This window comes from Protopterus annectens, chromosome 9.part0 (genome assembly GCF_019279795.1).
Source record: "Protopterus annectens isolate FY-2018-M chromosome 9.part0, PAN1.0, whole genome shotgun sequence".
Lineage (NCBI taxonomy): Eukaryota > Metazoa > Chordata > Ceratodontiformes > Protopteridae > Protopterus > Protopterus annectens.
In genome coordinates, this window is record NC_056743.1 from 1,426,187,134 (window position 1) to 1,426,214,598 (window position 27,465).

Genomic DNA, 27,465 nt, shown 5'->3' on the forward strand with positions numbered 1-27,465 from the left:
CACACACACAAATTGCAGGGAACTCAAGCAGTTAATGATGGATGGAGAAGACATCCAAACACAGGAATGGAAGGAGGGTAATTAGCACCCACTAAGTACTTCCTTATAGACCAACTGACAAAAATTGCACATCTGTTACAGGGAGCACTCCTTAATGAGTAAATGACTGTAAATAATCCCAAACTGTATTAAAACTGGAGAGAGAAGCAAAAAGAAAGTCAAATAGCAAATGCTCAGAATTCCAAGTCCCAAAGCACTCAAGTGCCAAAGGAGGCCTGACTTCTAAAGTCAGCAATACTGCTTCATAAAAGTTGTGAACAGTTTCTCAAGTAGCCATGGCAACAATGTCTTAAATGGAATTTTTACAGAAAGAACTAAAATAAGCCACACCTCTACTGCAGTAGCCATCACTGTTTTATCAATGAGCCAGTTCACAATCTGATGGCAGTTGACAATGCAGTTTGCAATCCACTTATATAGGGTTTGATTAGAAACTGCTAACCATAGCCGGCCTTGGGCATAGGCCAACTAGGCGGCCGCCTAGGGCATCGTTCTAGCAGGGGCGCTTTCCCCATAATCTGAATGGTGCAGACACACCAGGGTGAGGGCACCAGCTGGTGTTGGGGGTGCTGTGGTGCCCTTTTGCCTAAGGCACCAGTTAACCAAAGGCTGGTCCTGCTGCAAGCCTCTCTTTCTCAATGGCAAAACTGCTGATGCATATTTAAGATGTAAAGGATCCTGTAATCTCCTTGGTTTCTTTCTCCAGAAAAAAAATGATCTGACTGACTTTAGGACAATTCTCACAACATGTTTGAGAGGTAACTCGGATTAACCCTAAGGGACAACAGATACCTGTGAAAGAAAATATATCATTCTAAAAATCAAGGTTTAGAAAACTCCTAACAGCCTACATGCAGCTGTGATGATTGCTAAGAAAAGCATCTTCTACTGGTCTACTGAACCCACAAGCTTGAATATGGGACAAGCAAACCTACCAATTATGACATTCCAACTCTTAAGGAAAAATGTTCTTTAAAAGGATCATAGAGATGCACATCTCCTTGTGGAACTGCTTGAACAAATAATGCCGGTACAAAATACTGCCCTCAACAAGGTCTGAATGGTCTGATGCACATGAAACGTAAAATGTCTGTGGAAAAAAAACAAATCAAATCAAAGTTCTGGGGTAGGTCAGAATGTCCTGCATGCTAAATACTTCTGTGCCCAAATGCAGAGTGCCTTCTAGTTAGCAAAAAAAATGTCTGAGGAGAGAAAGGTTTCAACCATCCTCTAAAACCTCAGCAGGAAGACCCATGGGATTGAAAGATCTAAACTGGGAGACATATTTTAAGGAGGAGCCAGTTGCTGCTCTAAACTTGGGGGTCTTCCTTGACCTGCAGATGGAGTGTTTTCTGCACTGGCAATGACATCCTGAAAGCACACCCTTCACAGCCTCAAAATGGCAAATATGTTAAACTGTGATCTTTCTTCTCTGAATTCTGTGACACAGCAAAGAATCAGAGGAAAAGATGAAATGGCATAATGGAAAGTACAGTTGTGTACACTTACCATAAATGTAGATGTTAGAGTGTGTTCACTGTTGCAGTCATCACACTTGGGTTATCTGCATGCAGGTAGCCCTCAAGTCAGCCCGAATACCACAGACTTAATATTTCTGCATCGGATGCTCTCTCCAGGACTGACGTCAGGTCATCAGGGGTATAAAAACAGACGGTCGACGCCATTACATCAGTTTTTCTTGCCCCAGATGTCAAGAGCCCCCCAAATAGGGAGCCAAGTTATGGTGGGGAAAACACCACCAGTAAAAAGTAAATACCAATACCTCTCTGAAAGGGGTGAATAATAGTCATAGAGAGAAAAAACAAAAACGGGGCTGGAGGGAGGGAAACCAGGACTGCAACAGTGAATACACTCAAACATCTACCATTTATGGTAAGTGTACGCAACTGTACTATGTTCTTCGTGTTTCACTGTTGCAGTCATCACACTTGGGTGGATTCCCAAAGCTGAAGAAGGGTGGAGGCAGTCAAGAAGAGTTAGGACTGGCTAGAATGCCTTGCAGGACTGCTGTTGCAAAACCTGCCCTGGATTTGGAAAAGATAGGCAGGTGGTAATGCTTGGTGAAGGTGTGTACAGAACTCCAGGTCGCAGCTTCCAGGATGTCCATGGTAGGGACTCCCCTGAGAAATGCTGTAAAGATAGAGGTTGCCCTAGTGGAATGTGTTCTGACCCCCACAGGGGTTGGTTTCCATGGTGCTTGTACGAGAAATGGATGCAGTGTGATTGAATCCAGCAGAAAGTACAGTTTTGTACCTACCATAAATGTAGATGTTCGAAGATCCACATTGCTGCAGTCCTTACACTTGGGGTAGTCCGCTGTCCTCGGTTGGCCCGAATATCAAAGTATAAGGCTGACGTCGGTCAAGGCGCATTTGACTGACATCAGGACGTCAGGGTACAAATGCGCATGACCGACGTCATATCCTCAGTCTTTTCTTGCCCCAGATGTCAGAAGACCCTAAAAATAAAGGTCAAAACCAAAAGCCAGCAAACAAACAACCAACCATCCTAGCACTAAAAATATGTACAATATATACAATATACATCATACTGACAACCCAACCCACACAACCGCCTCTAACTACAGAGGGGAAGGAGGGAGGGTAAATTGGACTGCAGCAATGTGGATCTTCGAACATCTACATTTATGGTAGGTACAAAACTGTACTATATTCTTCATCTCACATTGCTGCAGTCCTTACACTTGGGTAGAATCCCAAAGCAGAGGTAAGGGAGGATGGCCAAACTATAAGGAAGCAGGAGCTGCCAAAATGCCCTGCAAAACAGCAGTGGCAAAACCAGCCCTGGATTTAGAGTAAAGTGGTAGGTGATAATGCCTAGAGAAAGTATGCACTGAACTCCAAGTAGCTGCCTCCAAAATATCCTTAGTTGCCACCCCTCAAAAAGCTGTCAAGTGGCAGTAGCCCTAGTGGAATGAGGCCTAATCCCAGCTGGAATCTCCTTGCCATGATGGGAATAACAGAAAGCAATGCAAACCCAATCCACTTAGAAATAGTTTGTTTTGACACAGGCTTGCCCTGAGAACTCAAAGCAAAAGAAACAAATAACTGCTGAGACTGCCTGAACCCTTTAGTTCTGTCCAAATAATATCGCAACTGCCTGTGTACATCTAAAGTGTGCAAAATCTTTTCCCCTTTATTTTGGGGATTTGCATAAAAAGTAGGCAAATGAATAGTTTGGTTTAAAGCCACACTAGAAACCACTTTAGGCATAAAGGAAGGATTAGTACGTAAAGATACCCTATCCTTATGGAAAATTAAGAAAGGCTCAACCGCCATAAGGGCCTGCAACTCAGAAACCCTTCTTGCAGAGGTAATAGCCAACAAAAAGCAGTCTTCCATGATAAAACTTTAATTCAGTAGTAGCCGAGGCTCAAAAGGTTGTAGAGTGAGTTTCTCCAACACAAAATTGAGATCCCAAGCAGGAGTAGGAGCTCTTCGTGGGGGTCTTATATTCTTAGCCCCTCTAAGAAATTGCTTGAACAAAGGATGAGAAAACAATGGTGGGTCACAATCATAGTGAGCCGAAATTGCTGCAGCATGAACCTTAATAGAAGAGAAGGACAAACCTTTGTCCAGTAACTCAGTAAGATATTGAAGAGCCACACTTAAATTAGGCTCAGAAACATCAAAATCCTTTGCTGCACTCCAAAATAAAAATCTCTTCCATTTATCTGCATACACTTTCCTTGTACTAGGCCTTCTACCTTCCAAAATAACATTCAAAACTTGCTGTGGAAGTGGAGGCCCACTATGGTTCAAAACAGAATATGCCAGGCTGTTAGGTGCAGAGAGTGAAGCTTGACATTGAGCAAATGACTGTCCTCCTGAGACAACAGGTGTGGAATCGAAGGCAAAGGCCATGGAGGCTTCCGTACCAGGCTTCTCAGTAATGGGTACCAATGCTGTCGAGGCCAATCTGGAGCTATCAAAATCATCCTTGGCTTGTCTTGTCTGGCCTTTAGTAGTACCTTTGGGAGGAGAGGCAGAGGCGGAAAGGCATACACATGAAGATTGCTCCAATTGAAAGAAAGAGCATCCACTTTCCAAGCTGTGGGATGAAACCTTTTTGTGCAAAACTTTGGCAGCTGGTGGTTTAGTGGAGAAGCGAACAGATCTATGTCTGGAGTTCCCCATGACACTGTCAATTTCTGAAATACATGAGGATCCAATTTCCACTCGTGGGGATCCATAATTTGTCTGCTCAACACATCTGCTAAGGAGTTCTGTGCTCCCGGCAGAAACCTTGCCTGAAGATTTAGCTGTAAACTGAGAGCAGTCTCCCACAAAATCATTGCTTGCCTGCATAGAGGATAAGAATGTGTTCCGCCTTGCTTGTTGATGTACCACATGACAGTTGTGTTGTCTGTTAGAATCAACACCTGCCCTGGAAGAAGGAAATCCTTGAAAGCTAGTAATGCAAACTGGACTGCTAACATCTCTTTCAAGTTGATATGTAGATGTTGCAGTCTGGCAGGCCACTTGTCTTGTATCCACTTTCCATTCAGATGAGCTCCCCAAGCTTTGTCTGAGGCATCTGTCGTTAGAATCTGACTCGCCTCTGGCCGGGTCACAGAGAGTCCCTTGTTTAGGTGACATTCCTGAGCCCACCACAACAATTCCTTTTGAATGCAAGGTATTATTTGAATGACAGTGTCCAAATCCTGGCAGTGCTGTGTCCATACATTTGAGATACCATTGTAGCTTCCTCATATGCAGTTTGGCATTGGGAAGCACCAGAATACAAGATGCCATGAACCCCAAGGCTTGAAGGACTGTCCTTGCAGTCAGCCTGGACTGATGAGACAACTGATGAAAGTAAAGGGAAAGATTCTTTTGTTTGTCCGGGGTCAAAAAGGCCATCTGGGATGCTGTATTCAGTCTCACACCCAGAAAGCACATGTCCTGAGAGGGTACTAGACTGGACTTTATTTCGCTCACAGAATACCCCAGGCATCTTAGCACTGCTATCACATAATCCAAATGATGAAGAAGCTCGTCCCTTCCTTGAGCCAGAATCAGGCAATCGTCCAAATAAGGATAGATCTGTATTCCTTTTAACCTGAGGAAAGCTATCACTGGAGCCAGAACTTTCGTGAACACTCTGGGCAGTAGATAAACCAAAGGGCAATGCAGAGAACTGATAATGAGAAGTCCCAGCTCGAAAACGCAGATACTTCCTGCAACTCAGTCTGATAGGAACATGAAGATAAGCCTCCTTGAGATCCAAGGTTACCATCCAATGATCTTTGCCCAGCAGAGGTAAAAGCTGCTGTAACGTCAACATTTTGAACTTGGGAATGTCCAGATAAGTGTTGAGGATAGATAAGTCCAAAATTGGTCTCCACGTGTTCCCTTTCTTTGGTACTAGGAACAGGCGAGAATAAAATCCTAGGCCCACTTCTGGCATAGGGACCGGCTGTATGGCCCCTATTTGGAGTAACAGAGAAATTTGCTTGTGAGCCTCTATTCTTTGTTGAGGAGGAACGTCTGGCATGCCTTTGAAAGGAGGCAAGGTATGGAAATAAAACCTGTAACCGTGGTGTATGATATCCAATACCCATCTGTCTTGGGTAATAAAACTCCAATTTTCTTTGAAAAGTGCCAACCTTCCTCCCAAAGGAGCTGCCAGACGAGAAGGCTCTGGCAGCTGAAAAGGTAGGTCATTGGGTCTGTTTACGAAAGGACTGACCCCTGCCCTCACCCGAAGACTGTGCAGGAGAACTCCCTGTTCTAGGCCTGAAAGAGCCCTGAGCTCTGCCCCTACCACGTCTAGATCTACCCCTAGACTGGGAATCATAAGAAGGATACGTCCACCCCTTAGTAGGCCAATTTCTACTAAACTTTGGAGGCTGAACCTGTAAAAAATCTTTAACAGTCTGCATAGACTTAGCCTTGTCTTCCATTTTCTTTAAAACTGCCTCAACAGGAGAACCAAACAACACATCAGATTGTAAAGGAGCATCTAAAATCCTTGTTTTAACATGGTCAGATAAATTCTGATCCCTCAGCCAGGCGTGTCTGCGAAGAACTGACCCAGTGGCAGCCACCCTAGACGAGGCCTGTACAGCATCAAAACCACATTGCAAAGAATGCTTACCCACCTGTTCAGAAACATGTACTAAATCTTGTAACTCTTTACAATCAATACCTTCCGCCAGAGCATCAACCTTAGACTTCAATTGTGAAAGGAGATAGTTTTGGTATTTCAACATGTGAAACTGGCAATTCAAAGCCCTCATAGCTAGAGTGGAAGAAGTATAAACTTTCTTTCCCCATCTATCCAAGGCCCTGGCCTCTTTATCTGTAGGAACCGGATTCTTGACAACAGAAGCCTTAACACCTTTAGGCCCCTGACTAACAGTTTCTGGGTCTGCCCTAGGACTAAGATACTTATGAGCTTCAGGCACCCTGTAATACCTATCCGGTTTAACAGGAGCAGGAGGCAAAGAATCAGGATTAAGAGAAGCCTCTGTAAAAACATCTTCCACCACATCCAAAACAGGAGGTATAGCCAAAGGCCTATGCTGGGGTAAAACAAAATTCCCTAAGCCTTTTCCTGGAATCAGAGAAGTCCTGACCTTCCCACTTAAAATGCTCCCTCATGGAATGAAGAGTTTCTGAAAAAGAAAAATCCTCAGGGGGAGAAGCAGAAGGAGTAGAATCATCCACATCAGAATCAGAATAAGGGGAATACTCCTGCAAGTCTTCAGCCGAAGACTCTGAAACATCCGAAGCCTGCTCAGAACTCCTAGCTCAGGCTCCACCCTAGGTCTCTTATCAGGAGGGGCAAAGAACCCCTAATCAAAGTAATCAAATCTTCTGCCATTTTAAGCATATGCTTCTTGGGCACAGCTCCTGAAGAACTAGGGGTGACACCAACTGAAGCTAAACCTGGCCTGCCTCTGGGAGAAGCCTTGGAAACAGATGGAGAGGGCCTAACCACCCTAGGAAGGGAGGGGAGTATAGTAACCTGAGAAGCCCCATCAGCCTGACCTGCCTCCTGAGAGGCCACATCCTGCAATAACAAAGTCTCTCCCTGGGATCCCAAAGAAACCTCCGGTGGAACCACCGGCTCCACCGACACCTCTAAAGAACCGGCGTCCGGTACGGACGGTTCCTCTAGCCTAGGTTTAACTGCTTTGTCCTTGCGCTTCTTCGAAGAAGCGGGCGGAGCATCCGACGGCATTTTATAATTGCACCGCTTCCCGAAGACTAACCTGGCACAATCTAACCTTCTCTTTATAGTGCGCTTATTGAATCTAGCACAAGAGCGACACCCAACAACGTCGTGCTCAGGCCCTAAACAAGGAATACACAAAGTATGATAGTCTCTATGCGGTATCTGTTTCCCATAAGAAATACAATTATTCACTTTTTCTGACATCCGGTAAACCACTGAGGCAAGAAAAAACTAAAATATTCCCCAACGGGGTACTTAGCCAACTTTGACTCGGTCTGAAACTCAGAAATCGAAAAATTTCAGAACGCCAACCGGCACTTGCAATGCTGCTTCTGCATCGGACCATGCGGCAAAAAAGACTGGGGATATGACGTCGGTCATGCGCATTTGTACCCTGACGTCCTGATGTCAGTCAAATGCACCTTGACCGACGTCAGCCTTATACTTTGATATTCGGGCCGACCGAGGATAGCGGACTACCCCAAGTGTAAGGATTGCAGCAATGTGAGATGAAGAACATCCTTTTCCACTTATCAGCATAGGATTTTTTTGTACTGGGTCTTCTGGCTTCAAGAATGATGTCCAGCACCTGCTTGCTTAAGGTTGCTGGGGAAGAATTCAAGGAATAAGCCAGGCTGCAAGATTTAAGGTTTGCAGTTGTGGATGCAAAATCTGTCCCTCCTGCTGAGGGAGCAGGATTGGATTCTGGTGCAGGTGCCGGGGTAGCACCGGTGACAGGCTGCACAGGAGTGGGTACCAGTGCTGGCGTGGCCAGTCCGGGGCAATCAGAATTGTCCTTGGTCTGTTCGGTCTTATCTCGAGTAATACACTTGAGAGAAGGGGCGGAGGAGGGAAGGCATAAATTGAGAGATTTACCCACTGAAAAGATAGAGCATCCACTTTCCAGGCCCTGCTGTTGGGATTCCTGGTGCAGAATTTGCTGAGCTGGTGGTTGTAGGGGGAGGCAGAGAGATCCACCTCTGAGGTCCCCCATTTCTGAATCAGAAGGTCAAAGGTGTTTAGCTCCAATTGCCACTCATTTGGGTCTATGAGATTTCTGCTTAAGTCGTGTGCCAATGAGATTTGTTTGCCTGGCAGGAATTGAGCTTGCAGATGGACTTGCATGTCTAAGGCCATGTGCCACATGGCTAACCTGCAGAGTGGGTAGGAGTGGGTTCCCCCCTGCTTGTTGATGTACCACATAACTATGGTGTTGTCTGTTTTTATTAGCAGTTGTCCTGAAAAGAGTAGGTTCATAGGTTGGCACTAGGCTATCGGCCCTAGCCATAACAATTCCCTGGCTATTTCTTCCCACACTATTTACTTCCCTGGACCCCTGTCTAGCAGGGCGACTGACGTGATCCCCGGGGTGAATTTCCTTTCTCCCATCCAATCATCAAGGTTCCTTTTGAAGAGGGCCAAAGAGGTGCTCTGCTTGACATGTATGGCCAGTCTATTCCAGAGTATGGGGAGTCCCTGGGTCAGGAACCTATCCCTCTCCAGCATGTTTTATTTACTGTGATGACAAGGTTTAGATCCCTAGAACGTGTGGCTCTGAGGGATTGGGATTTCTTTAAGTGTAGCATGTCCAACAGCTTTGGGTTTGACATGGCCTTGTATGTTAAGCAGAGATCGCCTTGGAGTAGACGATATGCAACAGAGTATAGCTGGAGTTTAAGGTGGTCAGCATAGGGCATCTGCTTCAGGCCTGTGATTCTTTTAGCGAGATATTTCTGTGGCCTTTCCAGTTGTTGCAGATGTCTTGAGAGGTACATACCAAATGGGGCATTGTATTCTATAATGGGACTAATGAGGGAGGAGTACAATGGGACAATGACCTTTTTTCTGGATGAAAAACCCTTAGTGATGAGGTGTGCCACATAGAAGGATTTCCTGACTGTTGTGGCGATGTGGTTACTGAAGGTGAGACCACTGTCCACCTGTGTCCCTAAGTCTCTTATCACACTTTGTGTTTCGTGTACTGCCACCTATGTGATAATTCACGAGTACATGTTTTTTCCCCAAAGGGGATAACTATACATTTTTTGGCATTGAGCTTGAGCCCATGGCTCTGGCACAAAGCATCTGTTTCTGTAAGGCCCTTTTGTAGAGTATCGACATCATTTGGGAATTCAATAATGGCTCCCAGTTTGCAGTCATCTGCGAACTTTGTTAGCCAGAGTCCCTTAGTGTTGGCCTGTACTTCAGAGAAGTAGTAGGGATCTGAAAGCTGTCCGGGCATTCTGCACAGCTAGCATCTCTTCTTGACTGATGTGCAGATGAATTTGACTTGGGCTCCAGTGACCCTGAATGCATTTGCCATCCATGTGTGCTCCCCAGGCATAGTCTGATGCATCTGTGGTTAGGGTCTGGGTGGCATGGGGTTGAGTAAAGGGCAATCCCTTGTTGTGGTTGCATGCTTCTGCCCAACAAAGGAACTCTGTCCTTAGACAGGGAATGATAGGAATGACTGTTTCCAGGGTCCTGAGAATGTTGGCACCAAAGACTTTTTAAGTACCATTGAAGTTTCCTCATATACAGTCTTGCATATGGAATTAACAGTATACATGAGGCCATGAACCCTAGGGCCTGCAGTAATTTTCTTGCAGATAGCTGGGTTCTGGTGGCCATTTGTTTGAAGTAGGCTGTCAGAAAGACTTGTTTTTCGGAAGTGAGGAATGCCATCTGGGATGATGTGTCCAAGCTTGCTCCCAGGAATACAATCTTTTGACTGCGCATCAGTTTTGATTTCTTGTCGTTGATGGTGTACCCCAAGGAAGTGAGAAGGTGGTTCACAAATGTCAGGTGCTGCAAAGTACAGTTGTGTACACTTACCATAAATGTAGATGTTAGAGTGTATTCACTGTTGCAGTCATTACATTTGGGTTATCTGCATGCAGGTAGCCCTCAGCCGGCCTGAATACCAGAGTCTTGGATTCCTGCGTCAGATGCTGTCTCTTCTTCCATGATGTCAGGGGTATAAAACATGCAGCAGACACCATTACATCCGTTTTTCTTGCCCCAGTTGTCAGGTGCCCCCATAATGGGAAGCAATTATACGTTATGTTACACAACCAACAAAAAGCAAATACACCAGAAAGCTCAAATACACCAAACAAGAAGGAAAGGTAGAGCCAAGAGAAGTCAGGGGGCTGGAGGGAGGGTAACAAAGACTGCAACAGTGAATACACTTGAACATCTACATTTATGGTAAGTGCACACAACTGTACTATGTTCTTTGTATTTCACTGTTGCAGTTATTACATTTGGGTTGATTCCCAAAGCTAAGGAAGGGAGGAGGAAGTTAGAGCATTAGGGCCAGCTATTAAGCCCTGCAAAACTGCAGTGGCAAAACCAGCTCTGGATTTAGAAAAATAGTCATGTGGTAATGCTTGGTGAAGGTATGCACAGAACTCCAGGTAGCAGCTTCTAGGATGTCCCTGGTAGGTACTCCTCTGAGAAAGGTTGTAGAGGTAGATGCAGCCCTGATGGAATGTGATCTAATCCCCTGTGGGGTAGGTTTTCCATGGTGCTTATAGCAGAAATGAATGCAATGGGCTATCCACTTAGAAATGGTTCGCTTTGAAATGGCCTTCCCCTCTGCCTCTGCAGCAAAGCCAACTAGCAGCTGTTCAGATTTTCTGAGAGGCTTAGTTCTGTCCAAATAAAATCTAAGTTGTCTATGCACGTCCAAAGAGTGCAGTATCCTTTCTCCTTTGTTTTGTGGATTCGGGAAAAAAAAGTAGGCAAATAAATAGAGTGATTTAGGGCCACACTAGACACAACCTTGGGCATAAAGGAAGGATTGGTCCTGAGGGAAACCCTGTCTGCATGGAAGATAATGAAGGGCTCCACTGCCATAACGGCCTGTAATTTAGACACTCTTCTAGCTGAAGTGATGGCTAGAAGGAAGGCTGTTTTCCAAGAAAGGAATTTCAACTCTGCAGTTGCAGCTGGTTCAAATGGAGGGAGAGTGAGCTTTTCCAATACAAAGTTAAGATCCCAGGCCGGAGTAGGGGCTTGCCTGGGGGGATCTTAAATTTTTAGCCCCTCTGAAATATTGCTTTAACATGGGGTGAGAGAAGAGGGGTGGTTCAGTATTCTAATGCACTGAAATGGCAGAGGCATGAATTTTAATAGACAAGAACGATAGGCCCTTGTGGAGCATTTCTGTTAAGTACTGAAGAATATGAGGTAAGCTGGGCACCGTAGTGCCCATCCCCTGAGTCTGGCTCCAGGAACAGTATCTTTTCCACTTTTCAGCATAGGATTTTCAAGTACTAGGTCTCCTTGCTTCCAGAATGACATCTAGCACCTGTTTACTGCGGGATGCTATTGGAGAGCTCAAGGAATTAGCCAGGCTGCAAGGTTCAGGGTTTGAAGCTGAGGGTGCAGAATCTGGCCCACCTGCTGGGACAGCAGGGAAGGTGTCTGAGCTAGGTGCCATGGATCCAGCAGTATCATACTGTGCAAGAGGGGGTACCAGTGCTGGCAAGGCCAGTCTGGTGTAATCAGTATTGTCCTTGGTTTGTCCTGTTTGATCTTTAGCAGAACCTTTGAGAGGAGAGCAGAGGGGGAAAGTCAAACTGAGAGGCTTTCCCAGGTAAAGGATAGGGCATCCACTTTCCAAGCTTGACTGTGGGGAGTCCTTGTGCAGAATTTGTCCAATTGATAGTTCTGAGGGGAGGCAAACAGGTCTATCTCTGGAGTCCCCCATTTGTTCATCAAGAGGCTGAACATTTTTGGTTCCAGTTTCAAATCATGTGGGTCCATGAGATTTCTGCTTAGGTCGGCTGCTAGTGAATTTAGCTTGCCTGGCAGGAACTGAAAATTCTAGGTGCACTTGGTAGTTCAGGGCTGTGTTCCACAGAGCCATGGCTAGTCTGCAGAGAGGGTACGAGTGGGTTCCCCCCTGCTTGTTTATGTACCACATAACTGTGGTGTTGTCTGTCTTTACCACTAATTGTCCTGGAAGGATACGGTCTTTGAAGGCTGTCAGGGAATTCTGTACAGCTAACATTTCTTTTTGACTGATATGCAGGTGCATCTGACTCTGGATCCATTTGCCCTGAATGCACCGCCTTGCCAAGTGAGCCCCCCATGCATAGTCTGATGCATCTGTAGTCAGGGTTTGGGTGGCAGGGGGCAGATTGAAAGGGAGTCCCTTGTTTAGGTGGCAGGCCTCTGCCTACCAAAGGAACTCTGTCTTTATACAAGGAATGATAGGAATCATTGATTCCAGGTCCTGAGAATGTTGACACCATAGGCTTTTCAGATATCACTGTAGTTTCCTCATATGCAGTCATGCATATGGAATTAGTAGAATGCAAGAGGCCTTAACCCCCAGGGCTTGCAGGATTTTCCTTGCAGATAGCTGGGTCTTTGTGGCCAGTAGTTTGAAGTAAGCTGTCAAATAAACTTGTTTCTCTGGCGTGAGGTAAGCCATCTGGGAAGCTGTGTTCAAGCTTGCTCCCAGGAATACAACTTGTTGGCAGGGTAACTAGATGAGATTTCTTTTCATTTATGGTGTACCCCAGCGAGGTTAGAAGTTTCTTTACAAATGCCAGATGTTTTATTAGCATGTCCTGGCCTTCTGCCTGAATTAGACAATCATCCAGGTATGGGTATATTTGAATATTTCTCTGCCTGCAAAATGCAATGGCTGGAGCTGGACACTTTGTGAATACCCTGGGCGCAGTAGATAAGCCAAAGGGAAGTGCACAGAACTGATAGTGCATGGAGCCTGCTCTGAAGCGTAGGCATTTCCTGCAAGATTCCCTTATTGGAATGTGCAGGTAAGCTTCCTTTAAGTCTAAGGTTGCCAACCAGGCATCTTTGCCTAGCATAGGAAGCAGCTGTTTAAGTGTTAGCATTTTGAATTTTGGGATTGCCAAAAAGGTGTTTAAAATACAGAGGTCCAGGATAGGATGCCAGGAGCTGTCTTTTCTGGGTACCAGGAAAAGTCTCGAGTAAAAACCTTGTCCCCTTTCTTCTGCTGGGACAGGCTGAATAGCCCTGATACTTAGAAGAGAGAGAACCTGCTGTTGAGCCTCTGCCCACTGATTTGGGGGTAGGTCTGGTCAACCATTTGGGGTTGGTAAGATGTGGAAGTGGAATCTGTATCCTTGGAAAACTATATTTAAAACCCATTTGTCCTGGGTAATGAGGTCCCAGTTTTTTGCATGCAGGGCGATCTTTCCCCCTAAAGGGAGCAGGCAGGTGAGCAGGGCTTGGAAGGGTTAAGGCTAAGTCATTGTGACATTTTTCCATAGGGGGTGTCTTACTACTTCCAGCTTTGGAATTGGGAGCCCCCCAATGCTTAGGCCTGTGTGTTCCTTGAAACTGTAGCCTAGGTGGTCTGCTGTTCCTGGGTTTGGACTGAGAAGGCCCGGAAGAGACTGGAAAGGACCAGTTCTTAGAAGGCCAATGCCTACTAAATGTAGGAGGCTGTACTTGCAGGAAATCTTTAACAGTTTGCATAGATTTAGCTTTTTTCTCCATCTTTTTAAAGGACGACTTCTGCTTTGTTGCCAAACAGGCGGTCTTGGTTTAAGGGAGCATCCAGTAATTTAGCTTTAACATGATCTGGCAAGTTTTGCTCCTTAAGCCAAACATGCCTTCTAAGTACAGACCCAGAGACAGCAGCCCTGCAAGATGCTTCTAGAGAGTCAAAACCACATTGCAAAGTGTGTTTACCAACTTGTTCAGCAGAATGCATTAAATCCTGTAATTCTTTATGTTTAGCACAGTCAGGAATCAAAGTCATTTTCTGCTTAAGCAGTCCCAAAATATGCTGCCGATACTTTAACATATGAAACTGGCAGTTTAAGGCCCTAATGGCCAAAGTAGCAGAAGTGTATACCTTCTTACCCAATCTGTCCAAGGCCCTGGAATCTCTATCAGAGGGGGTAGGCTTTTTGGCAGTAGTAGCCTTAATGCCTTTAGGTCCTTGGGAAATGGTCTCTGGGTCCGCAGTAGGATTCTTGAAGAGGAACTTGAGAGAGTCAGGTACTCTGCAATACCAGTCAGGTTTTCTGGGAGCTGGAGGTAAAGTGTCTAGGGCCAGGCTAGATTCCAAGAAGGCATCATCTACAATGTTCTGGACAGGAGGGATAGCTAAAGGCCTGTGTTAAGGGAGGAGTGGAGTCGGAGTAATCCTGGCTTTCCCAGCGGAAATGCTCCCTAAGAGTGTGCAAGGTTTCACCAAAAGAAAAATCTTCTGGAGGGGAAGCAGAGGGAATGGAGTCCTCTGCATCAGAATCCTCATCGGTAGATAAGGGCAAATCCTGGTAAATCAGAAGAAACAGAAATTTCAGAATCCTGATCAGAAGAATCAGAAGGAAAATCAGTTCTAGGTCTCTTAGAGGGGGAAGACTGGTTCCCCCTAATTAAAGTAATAAGGTCTTCAGCCATTCTTATTTGCTTTTTTAGGCATATGGGCCTGACCATGCGGTTTGGACGTCGGTTTTCTAGGCGTGGGTCGAGTTTTAGGCCTTGAAGAACATGGTGTCGGTTTGAAATGCAAGTCTGTTGGCCTGAATACACCCTCAGAAGCTGGTGCCTGCACAGCGGCTCCGGACCCATCCAAGGTAGAGACATCCGCAGGTTCCATAGTCGAAGAAGCATCTTGCGGCAAACCGGACTCCGAATGGGTCTCAGCAGAGGTCTGCAAATCTGAAGTAGTGGGTATCAGGGGCTGCGAACACGCCTCACTGAGTACCGGCGAACTGGCGAGTAGCTTAACGGAAGCGTCGTCGGCAGTTTTGGACCTATGCGGTCCGTCTCTGTCTTTATCTTTATGTTTTTTTCGGAATATCAGTAGTCAGATGGCTTACTGAAGACATTTCTGGATAATTAAATTGAGTACCAAAATAATTTGCTGCAAAAATAGACAGACGAATAGTTTGGGGGTTGAATAAAGCACAAAACCGACAGCGAGGGATGTCGTGGTATGGGCCTAAGCAAGGAATGCAGTACGAATGAAAATCTTTATGAGGCATTTGCTTTCCACAGGTAAGACAATTGTTGACTTTTACTGACATCAGTTTAAGAGCAACAAAAAGGATCCCTAACGGGGTACTTAGCTTTTTTGAAGACTTCGGTTCTGAAACTCAAAAACAAATATTTCATAAGTCGGCCGACCAGCACTTGCGAACTGCTTCTGCTTAGGGCACCGCACGGCAAGAAAGACTGATGTAATGGCATCGGCTGCATATTTTATACCCCTGACGTCATAGAAGAAGAGACCACATCCAATGCAGGAATCCAAGACTCTGGTATTCAGGTCAGCTGAGAGCTACCTGCAGGCAGATAACCCAAATATAATGACTGCAACAGTGAAACACGAAGAACATCAGCAATTCTTGACTGTCCTCCTGAATCAGGCAGTCATCCAAGTACCGGTAAATTTGGATATTTCTCTGCCTGCAGTATGCAATGGCTGGAGCCAGGCATTTTGTGAAAACTCTGGATGCAGTAGATAAGCCAAAGGGAAGTGCAGCAAACTGATAATGCATAGATCCTGCCCTGAAACGTAGATACTTCCTGCATTACTCCCTTATGGGGATGTGCAGATGGCTTCTTTTAAGTCTAGGGTGACTAACCAGGGATCCTTGGCTAGCATAGGAAGAAGCTGTTGCAGGGTGAGCATTTTGAATTTTGGTACCACCAGGATGATGTTGAGAATTGAAAGATCCAGGATTGGGCGCCAAGAGCCCTCTTTCTTGGGTACCAGGAAGAGTCTAGAGTAGAATCCTTGACCTCTCTGTTCTACTGGAACCGGATGAATAGCTCTGATATTGAGCAGGGAAGCTACTTGGCTTTGAGCCTCTCCCTCTGGTTTGGAGGAAGGTCTGGAAACCCGCTTGGGGTTGGAAGTGAATGGAAATACAATTTGTACCCCTGGGATACAATGTTGAGGACCCACTGGTTCTGTGTGATGGACATCCAATTTTTTGATGAAGGGCAAGTTTTCCTCCTAGGGGCACAAGCAATTGGGCAGGGCTGGGGGTTGGAGTAAGGAAGTCATTGTGATTTTTTTTCAGTAAGGAGGTGGCTTACCACTTCCTGCTTTAGGGATGGGGGCACTCCATTGCTTAGATCTCTGCATACTCTGAGACTGTAGTCTGGGTGGTCCGATTCCCCTGGGTCTGGTTTGAGAAGGCCTGGAGGGGGCTGGAGATGACCAGTGTTTGGAAGAGCAATGCCTATTGAATCTAGGTGGTTACACTTGCAAGAATTCTTTAACAGTCTGCATAGACTTAACTTTTTCTTTCATCTTTTTAAGAACCTCGTCCTGCTTTGGTGCCAAACAAACTGTCCTTGTTCAAAGGAGTGTCTAGTAACTTTGATATGACATGAAGTTATGACATGGTCTGGCAAGGTCTGCTCCTTGAGCCAAGCATGCCTTCTCAATACATAGCTAGTGACTGCTGCCTGGCAAGATGCTTCTAGGGCACCAAAGCCACACGGCAAAGTATGCTTGCTGACTTGGCTTGCAGAGTGCATAAGCTCCTGCAAGTCTTTATTTTCTGCACAGTCTGTAAAGGTTGCAACTTTTTGTTTAATAAGTTGCATAATATGTTGCTGGTACTTCAGCATGTGAAACTGACAATTCAATGCCCTAATAGCAAGAGTTGCAGTTATCTTCTTATCCCATCTGTCCAAAGCTCTGGAATCCTTGTCCGAAGGGGTGGGATTCTTGGCTGTAGTTCCCTTGATACCTTTAGGCCCCTGGGAAATTATCTCTGGGTCAGCAGTAGGGTTCCTGAAAAGAAATTTGAGTGTCAGGTACTTTGTAGTACCTGTGGTTTCCTAGGGGCAGCTACAAAGTGTCAGGAGTAAGACTGGATTCCGTAAAAACAACAACATCCAGGACAGGGGGTATTGCTAAAGGCCTGTGCTGAGGCAACTCAAGGAATTCTGAGTCTCTCTTTGGACTGAGGATAGTCTTGGCATTCCCAGTGGAAATGCTCTCTTAAGGTATGCAATGTTTCACCAAAGGAAAAATCCTCTGGAGGGGAGGCAGAGAGAATGGATTCCTCTGCATATGAATCATCATAAGCAGATAAGGGCATGTCTTCAAAATCAGAAATCTCAGAGTCATCGGACTTCTGGTCTGTAGAAGCTGTAGGGGACTGGTCCCTTTTTCTCTTAGCAGGGGAAGGCTGACTTCCCCTAATTAGCGTAATAAGTTCTTCGACCATTCTAAGCATTTGTTTTTGTGGCATGGGAGCAAGTGCATGCGCTTTGGTCATCAGTTTTCTAGGCATAGTGCGTACTCTGGGCCTAAGAAACGCAGTAGTTTTGGTTAAAAAATAAGCCATCGGTTTGAGTTGAACAGCGGCTCTGGACCCATCCAAGGTAGAGACATACGCAGGTCCCATAGTCGAAGAATCTCGCAGCGTACCGGACACTGAATGGGTCTCGGCAGAGGCCTGCAAATCCATTGAAGCAGGTATCAGGGGCTGTGAAAATGCCTGAGTACCGGTGGACTGGCGACTAGCTTAACGGAAGCGTCGTCGGCAGCTTTGGACCTATGCTGTCTTTTATCCTTACGTTTTTTTCGGAATGTCGGTAGTCGATGGCTTACCGAAGCCATTTCAGAATACGGCGATCAAAAGTGAAAGAATTTAGCGACAAAGAGCCCGACGATGAATGGTTCGGGCGTTAAACAAGGCACAAAAGCGACAGTGAGGTATGCCGTGGTCTGAGCCTAAACAGGTGACGTAGTAAGAATGAAAACCTTTGTGAGGTATTGTCTTACCTGTGGAAAGCAAATTATTAACTTTTTCTGACATCAGTTGGAACAAGAAAAAAGGATCCCCAATGGGGTACTTAGCTTTAGAAGATTTCAGATTATTGAATTTGTAAACGAAAATTCAGGTAGCGGCTGACCGGCACTTGCGAACTGCTTCTGCTTCAGGCTCCTCGGCAAGAAAGACTGATGTAATGGTGTCGGCTGCCTGTTTTTATATCCCTGACGACATAACGTCAGCCCTGGAGAGAAAGCATCTGACGCAGAAATACTAAATCTCTGGTATTGGGGCTGACTGAGGGCTACCTGCTGGCAGATAATCCAAGTGTGATGACTGCAACAGTGAAACACAAAGAACATCCACCACCACCATGAAAGCTACAACACATCAATAGACACTTCTTGCCCTCATGCATAAAGAAGAATTGAGATGATTTGGGGCAGGGGGAAAACATTTACCAGTATGATGATTAGGTCATCACTTGAGTGCTTCAAACTTCAAACTCTGAAAACTGGAGTAGTAACTCAGCAAGTCTGCCATTTACCTCTCCCCATAAATGTCATCAGGTGGGAAGGTGACGTTTCTGCTTAAAGCCCACTACCAGACTTGTTCTGCTTCCATAAATTTAGGGTGTATACACACAAACTACTTTGTTTACATACCACATCACAGACTGGTTGCTAACTGAATCCGAAGAGTCTCTGGTCTCACCTACCCCTCCAAAGGCAGTATGGGAAAGGATAAGCTTACATGGATCCAAGCACTAGGATCAGTCAGAGCTCCCCCAAGGATGCACTCCCACAAGGTGTCATGCCTACTAACTGCCTGAGACTTGAGGGCCCGCCCTGGTGACTTATCTCAATCTGGACCACAAAGCCTTGCTGGCTGGGGGAGGGGCAAGTTGGACAGAAAAGTCCTTTGTTTCAAGTGCAGCACTGAGCACTTGATAGGAGGACTCTAGGAACCACTTAGATGCTGCAACTCTTGCTTCTCAGTTGTGGTAAAGGTCAATGTTGACACTCTGGAACACAGCTCCATGGTGGTTATGGGACTGCTGAACGACACACTTTTCAGGTGTTCCTCAGAATCTATAGCATTAAATTAAGACGAGCTCAGTCAACTCCTACCTCAGTGAAACAAAGCAATTAAGTACTGTAAGTACTACGGCAGTAAAAAAAAAAAAACTTCTAAAAGCATTGCAAGGTGGCAATTCCCCTGTACCTGCACGCCCGACATTTCTCCATTATATTTATACACATATGAAATAAATTATATACGTTTGTATGTGTATGTGTATACACATGTACGTGTGTGTGTGTGTGTATATTATAAATATATATATATATGTCTACACGCACACACACAAGAAGGTTATGGGTTCAAGTGCTGCTATGGGCATCCAAAAGCAATACAAAAATTTGGGGGTGGGATTGACATAATTGTTAAGATCTTGACCTCAAACAAAATGTACAGGGTTTGAATTTGGCCTTGGGTTATTAGCTATGCTTAAAATGGTCCTTCATGCCAAGTAGCCTAGTATTTCACCTACGAACATGTGAAACCCAAGAGACCGTCTCATGGATAGAATTACTGCTGGAAGAGTATGACTGATGTCTGTCCTCGCGGCTTTCTCAATGTACATTCCCACCAGCCTGGGCTCACGCGAGAGATCAGCCCTTAAAATCTTTACATTAGGCAACTTCAACCACTACCATCTTCTCAGTGGAAAGGTTAACCAGAATGTTCCCTACCTTCTCAGAGTCTTAAGAGTGAGTCGGATGAAACATGAGAACTTGGGAAAGTATTTCAGGCCATACTACTCTCTCAGACATGATGCTAATACAAGCTTCTGATTGCCAAACAAGCAGGCTTGATGGCTTACACTTTCAAAACATCAAAAAGGGACCCCTTTCCATGAGACATCAGAAGCAAGATAATGAACTTGGTGATTGTTAGGAAAGTCTGGCACAAGAGCAGACATCCTACATGACGTCATCAAAAATACTAAAAGACAGAAGTAGCCAAAGGCAAGCAGCCAAAGGAAATAAAGACCATTCCAGTCATAAACCCACCAAAAAGGACTCCTGATATTACATCTATTGGTTACCTTTCTTGAATCTCCTGCCCCCATTACCTCCCCTTGCATTTACATCACATCCCTTGACCTTGAACTTAAGTGCCACCAATCTCTACTTTAAACAGACACCAAGACAGTAAAAGTGGATTATTCACGACTGTGCTATATAAACCAAGCAAAACTATATATGACAGAAATAGGCTCACTGCTAAAGGACTGCATAATAAAATTCCAAAAGTTGGCGAGATGCATCTTTTCAGCTCATCATCTATCTCTGTTAAAAGCTGCCCCTGTAGGTGAAGCAGTGTGACACATTATCATCTTTCATACAGAACCTGGATGAAAGGATGGGTATCCTCAAATTTACTCTGGGGCTAACTTGCCTAGCCCTCCATGAGAAAGGGGGTACAACCAGATGGCGAATATTGGTGTGTCACTAACGGTCCAAACTAAATTGCCTTGAAATGCTTATGAATCCTATGAAACTAGTTACAGCATCATTTGCCATTTGTTTCTTCCCAAGTCCTCCCGAAGCATGCACTGCAGACATCTCTGAAGTTGAAACAAAGTAAAGACGATTCCATACTTGGACTAGGAACATACATACATACTTGGCTACAAACTGCATAATACCTATAATACCGCACCAACAAATTATTTACTATGTCTTCTATAAAAATGTTTGAGCAACTAAGATACATTGCTTGTTTCTGCACTACATCAATATTTGCCCTCTGTTTTAGTCAGTTTTACCACTACTAATGACAATCTTATCTCTTGTTTGCTAGTCACTGTTCCAGTACCTATAAAATTTGATGGCTTCATTTTAATAAAAGGCGGTCTTGATGATGCTTGACACCAGTATTTGTGATGTTTATGAAAAATGTACCTCTTTGATTGTCTTCACCACTTCAAACTCAGCAGAAGTATGGAAGTCACAGCCTTCTTTCCGTAGGAGCAAACGGAGATAACGAGATACATCCCTGCCTGCAATATCGACTCTCATAATGGAATGAGGCATGGCAAAACCTTCGTAGATGGGAACTGCATGCATAACACCATCTCCGGCATCCAAAACTACACCAGTTGTACGGCCTGTAGCATACCTATGGTGATCAAGAGACATGGTGAGAGCAACAGCTGAAGGAACAGCACACAGTATTTCACATCTGCCACTACATAAACAAACCCTAGTTAACATTACAGTAATCTGAGTGATTAACATTTGACACCATTCTTTTAATCTGAGCAGCAGTTACTAATGCCATTAGAAAGTACAGTCTTGTACCTACCATAAATGTAGATGTTCGAGTGTCTTCACTGCTGCAGTCATCACACTTGGGTTATCCTGCCGTCAGGCGGTCCAGCAGTCGGCCAGAGTTCCAAAGTCTTGGTCCGGCGTCAGTTGCTGTCGCTTCCTCCCTGACGTCAGTGCGGGGTATACAAGAAGCAGCCGACGCCATTTTCTTAAGTTTTTCTTGCCCCAGATGTCAGTTGCCCCCAAAAAAGACAGGCAATACATATTGCTTACAAAATATACAACAAGGTAAAAACAAAACCTTCAGTAACCAGCAAATACACCACATAGGTAGTATAGTGTATAAAAGTATAGATAAGACCCAGCTAAGAAAGAGGGTATGGCAGGGGGGTGACCAGGACTGCAGCAGTGAATACACTCGAACATCTACATTTATGGTAGGTACAAAACTGTACTATGTTCATCGTGTTTCACTGCTGCAGTCATTACACTTGGGTTGAGTCAGGGTGGCAGGTTCTATAGAGGATTTGGTGTGGCTATGAGGCCCTGCAGCACTGCTGTGGCAAAGCCAGCTCTGGATCTAGAGTAAAGAGGCAAATGGTAATGCTTGGTAAAGGTGTGCAGTGAACTCCAAGTTGCAGCTTCCAAAATGTCTTTGGTAGGTACTCCTCTAAGGTAGGCAGTAGAAGTAGCAGTTGGCCTGGTGGAGTGTGGGTCTAATGTTAGATGGTACAGGTTTCCCATGCTGTGTGTAGCAGAACCGGATACAGTGTCCTATCCACTTTGAAATGGTCTGCTTTGAAATAGCCTTTCCCTGTGATCCTGCAGCATATGATACAAATAATTGTTCAGTTTTTCTGAATGCTTTTGTTTTGTCCAAGTAGAAGCGTAATTGCCTGTGTATGTCCAAAGAATGTAGAAGTCTCTTCCCTTTATTTCGGGATTTGGATAAAAAGTTGGCAAGTGAATAGTTTGGTTAAGAGCCACACTGGATACCACCTTAGGCATAAAGTACAGTTTTGTACCTACCATAAATGTAGATGTTCGAAGATCCACATTGCTGCAGTCCTTACACTTGGGTAGTCCGCTGTCCTCGGTCGGCCCGAATATCAAAGTATTAGGCTGACGTGGGTCAAGGCGCTTAAGACTGACATCAGAACGTCAGTGTACAAATGCGCATGACCGACGTCATATCCTCAGTCTTTTCTTGCCCCAGATGTCAGAAGACCCTAAAAAGAAAGGTCAAAACCAAAAGACAGCAAAAAACAACCAACCACCCTTGCACTAATCATATGTACAATATATACAATATCCACAATATTCACAACCCAAGCCACACAACCGCCTCTAACTACAGAGGGGAAGGAGGGAGGGTAAATTGGACTGCAGCAATGTGGATCTTCGAACATCTACATTTATGGTAGGTACAAAACTGTACTATGTTCTTCATCTCACATTGCTGCAGTCCTTACACTTGGGTAGAATCCCAAAGCAGAGGTAAGGGAGGATGGCAAAACTATAAAGCATTAGGAGCTGCCAAAATGCCCTGTAAAATTGCAGTGGCAAAACCAGCCCTAGATTTAGAGTAAAGTGGAAGGTGGTAATGCTTAGAGAAAGTATGCACTGAACTCCAAGTAGCTGCCTCCAAAATATCTTTAGTTGCCACCCCCCTTAAAAAAGCTGTAGAAGTGGCAGTAGCCCTAGTGGAATAAGGCCTAATCCCAGCTGGAATCACCTTACCATGATGGGAATAACAGAAAGCAATACAAAACCCAATCCACTTAGAAATAGTTTGTTTTGACACAGGCTTGCCCTGAGAACCCAAAGCAAATGAAACAAATAACTGCTGAGACTGCCTGAACCCTTTAGTTCTGCTCAAATAATATCGCAACTGCCTGTGTAAATCCAAAGTGTGCAAAATCTTTTCCCTTTATTTTGGGGTTTGCATAAAAAGTAGGCAAATGAATAGTTTGGTTTAAAGCCACACTAGAAACCACTTTAGGCATAAAGGAAGGATTAGTACGCAAAGATACCCTGTCCTTATGGAAAATTAAGAAAGGCTCAACCGCCATAAGGGCCTGTAATTCAGAAACCCTTCTCGCAGAGGTAATGGCCAACAAAAAAGCAGTCTTCCATGACAAATATTTCAACTCGGCAGTAGCTGCAGGCTCAAAAGGTTGTAGAGTGAGTTTCTCCAACACAAAATTGAGATCCCAAGCAGGAGTAGGAGCTCTACGTGGGGGTCTTATATTCTTTGCCCCTCTAAGGAATTGCTTAAATAAAGGATGAGAAAACAATGGTGGGTCACAGTCATAGTGAGCAGAAATTGCTGCAGCATGAACCTTAATAGAAGAGAAGGACAATCCCTTGCCCAGTAACTCAGTAAGATATTGAAGAGCCACACATAAATTAGGCTTAGAAACATCAAATTCCTTTGCTGTACTCCAAAATAAAAATCTCTTCCATTTATCTGCGTACACTTTCCTTGTACTAGGCCTTCTGGCCTCCAAAATAACATTCAAAACTTGCTGTGGAAGCTGAGACCCTCCAGGGTTTAAAACAGAATATGCCAGGCTGTTAGATGTAGAGAGTGAAGTTTGACATTGAGTAAATGACTGTTCTCCTGAGACAGCAGGTGTGGAATCGAAGGCAAAGGCCATGGAGGCTCCCCTAGGAGACTTCTCAGTAATGGGTACCAGTGCTGTCGAGGCCAAGCTGGAGCTATTAAAATCATCTTTGGCTTGTCCTGTCTGACCTTCAGGAGTACCTTTGGGAGGAGAGGCAGAGGTGGAAAGGCATAAACATGAAGATTGCTCCACTTGAATGAAAGAGCATCCACTTTCCAAGCTGTGGGATGAAACCTTTTTGTGCAAAACTTTGGCAGCTGGTAGTTTAGTGGAGAAGCGAACAGATCTATGTCTGGAGTTCCCCATAACACTGTCAATTTCTGAAATACATGAGGATCCAATTTCCACTCGTGGGGATCCATAATTTGTCTGCTCAACACATCTGCTAAGGAGTTCTGTGCTCCCGGCAGAAACCTTGCCTGAAGATTCAGCTGTAAACAGAGCAGTCTCCCACAAAATCATTGCTCGTCTGCATAGAGGATAAGAATGCGTTCCCCCTTGCTTGTTGATGTACCACATGACAGTTGTGTTGTCTGTTAGAACCAACACCTGCCCTGGAAGAAGTAAATCCTTGAAAGCTATTAATGCAAATTGGACTGCTAACATCTCCTTCAAGTTGATATGTAGATGTTGAAGTCTGGCAGGCCACGTGTCTTGTATCCACTTTCCATTTAGATGAGCTCCCCAAGCTTTGTCTGAGGCATCTGTCGTTAGAATCTGACTCGCCTCTGGTCGGGTCACAGAGAGTCCCTTGTTTAGGTGACATTCCTGAGCCCACCACAAAAACTCCTTTTGAATGCAAGGTATTATTTGAATGACAGTGTCCATATCTTGGCAGTGCTGTGTCCATACATTTTGAGATACCATTGTAGCTTCCTCATATGCAGTTTGGCATTGGGAAGCACCAGAATACAAGATGCCATGAACCCCAAGGCTTGAAGGACTGTCCTTGCAGTCAGCCTGGACTGATGAGACAACTGATGGAAGTAAAGAGAAAGATTCTTTTGTTTGTCCGGGGTCAAAAGGCCATCTGGGACGCTGTATTCAGTCTCACACCCAGAAAGCACATGTCCTGAGAGGGTACTAGACTGGACTTTATTTCGTTCACAGAATACCCCAGGCATCTTAGCACTGCTATCACATACTGTAAATGATGAAGAAGTTCGTCCTTTTCTTGGGCCAGAATCAGGCAATCGTCCAAATAAGGATAGATCTGTATTCCTCTTAGCCTGAAGAAAGCTATCACTGGAGCCAGAACTTTCGTGAACACTCTGGGCGCAGTAGATAAGCCAAAGGGCAATGCAGAGAACTGATAATGAAAAGTCCCAGCCCGAAAACGCAGATACTTCCTGCAACTGAGCCTGATAGGAACATGAAGGTAAGCCTCCTTGAGATCCAGAGTCACCATCCAGTGATCTTTGCCCAGCAGAGGCAAAAGCTGTTGTAACGTCAACATTTTGAACTTGGGAATGTCCAGATATGTGTTGAGGATAGATAAATCCAAAATTGGTCTCCACGTGTTCCCCTTCTTTGGTACTAGGAAAGTACAGTTTTGTACCTACCATAAATGTAGATGTCCGAACTGGATAGCATCTGCAGTCATAACAAGTGGGTTGTCCTGTCGTCAGGCAGCCCTGCAGTCGGCCGGATTCCAAAGTCCGGGTCCGGCCGCTGATGTCGCACTCCACCCGACGTCATCTCTGTTGGTCTTCGGGTATAAAAGCATCAGCCGACGCCATTTTCCTCAGTGTTTCTTGCCCCAGATGCCAGTAGCCCTCTTGCAGGCTAAAATTTGGATAGATGCCAATGTTTCCAAATAGATAGAGGTAAACACAACAATAAGCATATATGTACATATATACAAACAAATACACCATAAAGACTCCCCAACAGCTAGCTATTAGGAGGGTAAACACCCTAGGAGTACCACAGAGGGAAGGAGGGAGGTAATCCTGACTGCAGATGCTATCCAGTTCGGACATCTACATTTATGGTAGGTACAAAACTGTACTATGTCCTTCATGGATGCATCTGCAGTCATAACAAGTGGGTAGAATACCATAGCCAACTAGGGAGGAGGATAAAAGTAGATTATGGTGTGTTTAGGATCCCTTGCAGTACAGCAGTGGCAAACCCTGCTCGGGATCTGGAATATAGAGGCAAATTATAATGCTTGGCAAATGTATGCACGGAGGTCCAAGTAGCCGCCTCAATAATGTCTTTGGTTGCCACTCCTCGTAAGAAGGCTGTGGTAGTGGCTGTTGCCCTTGTAGAATGAGGTCTTATGTTCTGTGGAATTGGTTTTCCATGGAAGGAGTAACAGTATCGTATGCAATTTCCTATCCATTTGGAGATTGTCTGTTTGGAAATAGCTTTTCCTTCCCTTCCTGTTGCATAGGCTACAAAAGTTGGTCAGTCTTTCTGCTATTTTTGTTCTGTCCAAGTAGTAGCGTAGCTGTCTATGTACATCCAAGGTATGCAGTATTCTTTCCCCTCTGTTTTGTGGGTTGGGAAAGAAGGTAGGTAGGTGGATTGCCTGGTTTAAAGACACTCTGGATACCACCTTGGGCATAAATGTAGGATTAGTCCTCATGGACACTCTATCTTGGTGGAAGATTAGGGAGGGTTGCACTGCCATTAAGGCCTGTAGTTCTGAAACCCTCCTTGCTGAAGTAATTGCCAGTAGGAAAGCAGTTTTCCATGACAGGTGTTGTAGGTCTGCTGTTGCTGCTGGTTCAAAGGGTGATAGTGTCAACTTTTCTAGCACAAAGTTTAAATTCCAAGCTGGTAATGGTGGTTTCCTTGGAGGTTTTACATTCTTGATTCCTCTGAGGAACTGCCTGAGCAAAGGGTGCGAAAAAACAGGTGGATCAAAGGTGTATTCTGCTGAAATAGCTGATGCATGTATCTTGATGGAGGAGTAGGACAGGCCTGAATGAAGAAGTTCGGCCAGATACTCCAGAATGTTAGGCATATCTATGTTTGACACATCTTTTCCTCTTTCCGTACTCCAAATGACAAACCTTTTCCATTTTCCAGCATAGTTCCTTCTTGTTGAAGGTCTGCGTGCTTCAAGAATAATGTCTTTAACTCTTTGGGAAAGTTCTGGATTAGCTGCTGCTATGTGATGTTCCATGCAGTCAGTTGCAGCGTTTTAGGTTTGGATGTATGATGCTGTAGTTGTTCTGAGTTAACATCAAAGGCATCAGAGGTATTGGCCACATTTTGTTCGAGACATGCTCTTCAGTAGTGGGTACCAGTGTTGTCTTGGCCAGTTTGGAGCTATCAGGATTATCCTTGGACGTTCTTCCTTGATTTTTAGTAGTACCTTGTGTATCAAAGGAAGAGGTGGGAATGCATATGCTGTTAGGCCTTTCCAGTTGAAGGAGAGTGAGTCCACTTTCCATGCTAGTGGGTGGAATGTCCTTGTGCAGAATTTTTGAGCTGGTGATTGAGAGGTGA

At 44.9% G+C, this 27,465-nt stretch overlaps 1 protein-coding gene across 2 annotated transcripts in view; it reads right to left on the reverse strand.

Moving 5' to 3' along the window:
• Positions 1-27,465, reverse strand: part of LOC122812105 (beta-centractin) — a 695,723-nt gene that overhangs the window by 330,528 nt on the left and 337,730 nt on the right. For both annotated transcript variants that reach the window (XM_044084387.1, XR_006366336.1), the window contains exon 6: positions 21,008-21,224. In XM_044084387.1, coding sequence (XP_043940322.1) covers positions 21,008-21,224 — 217 coding nt within the window. The remainder of the gene's footprint in view (positions 1-21,007; positions 21,225-27,465) is intronic.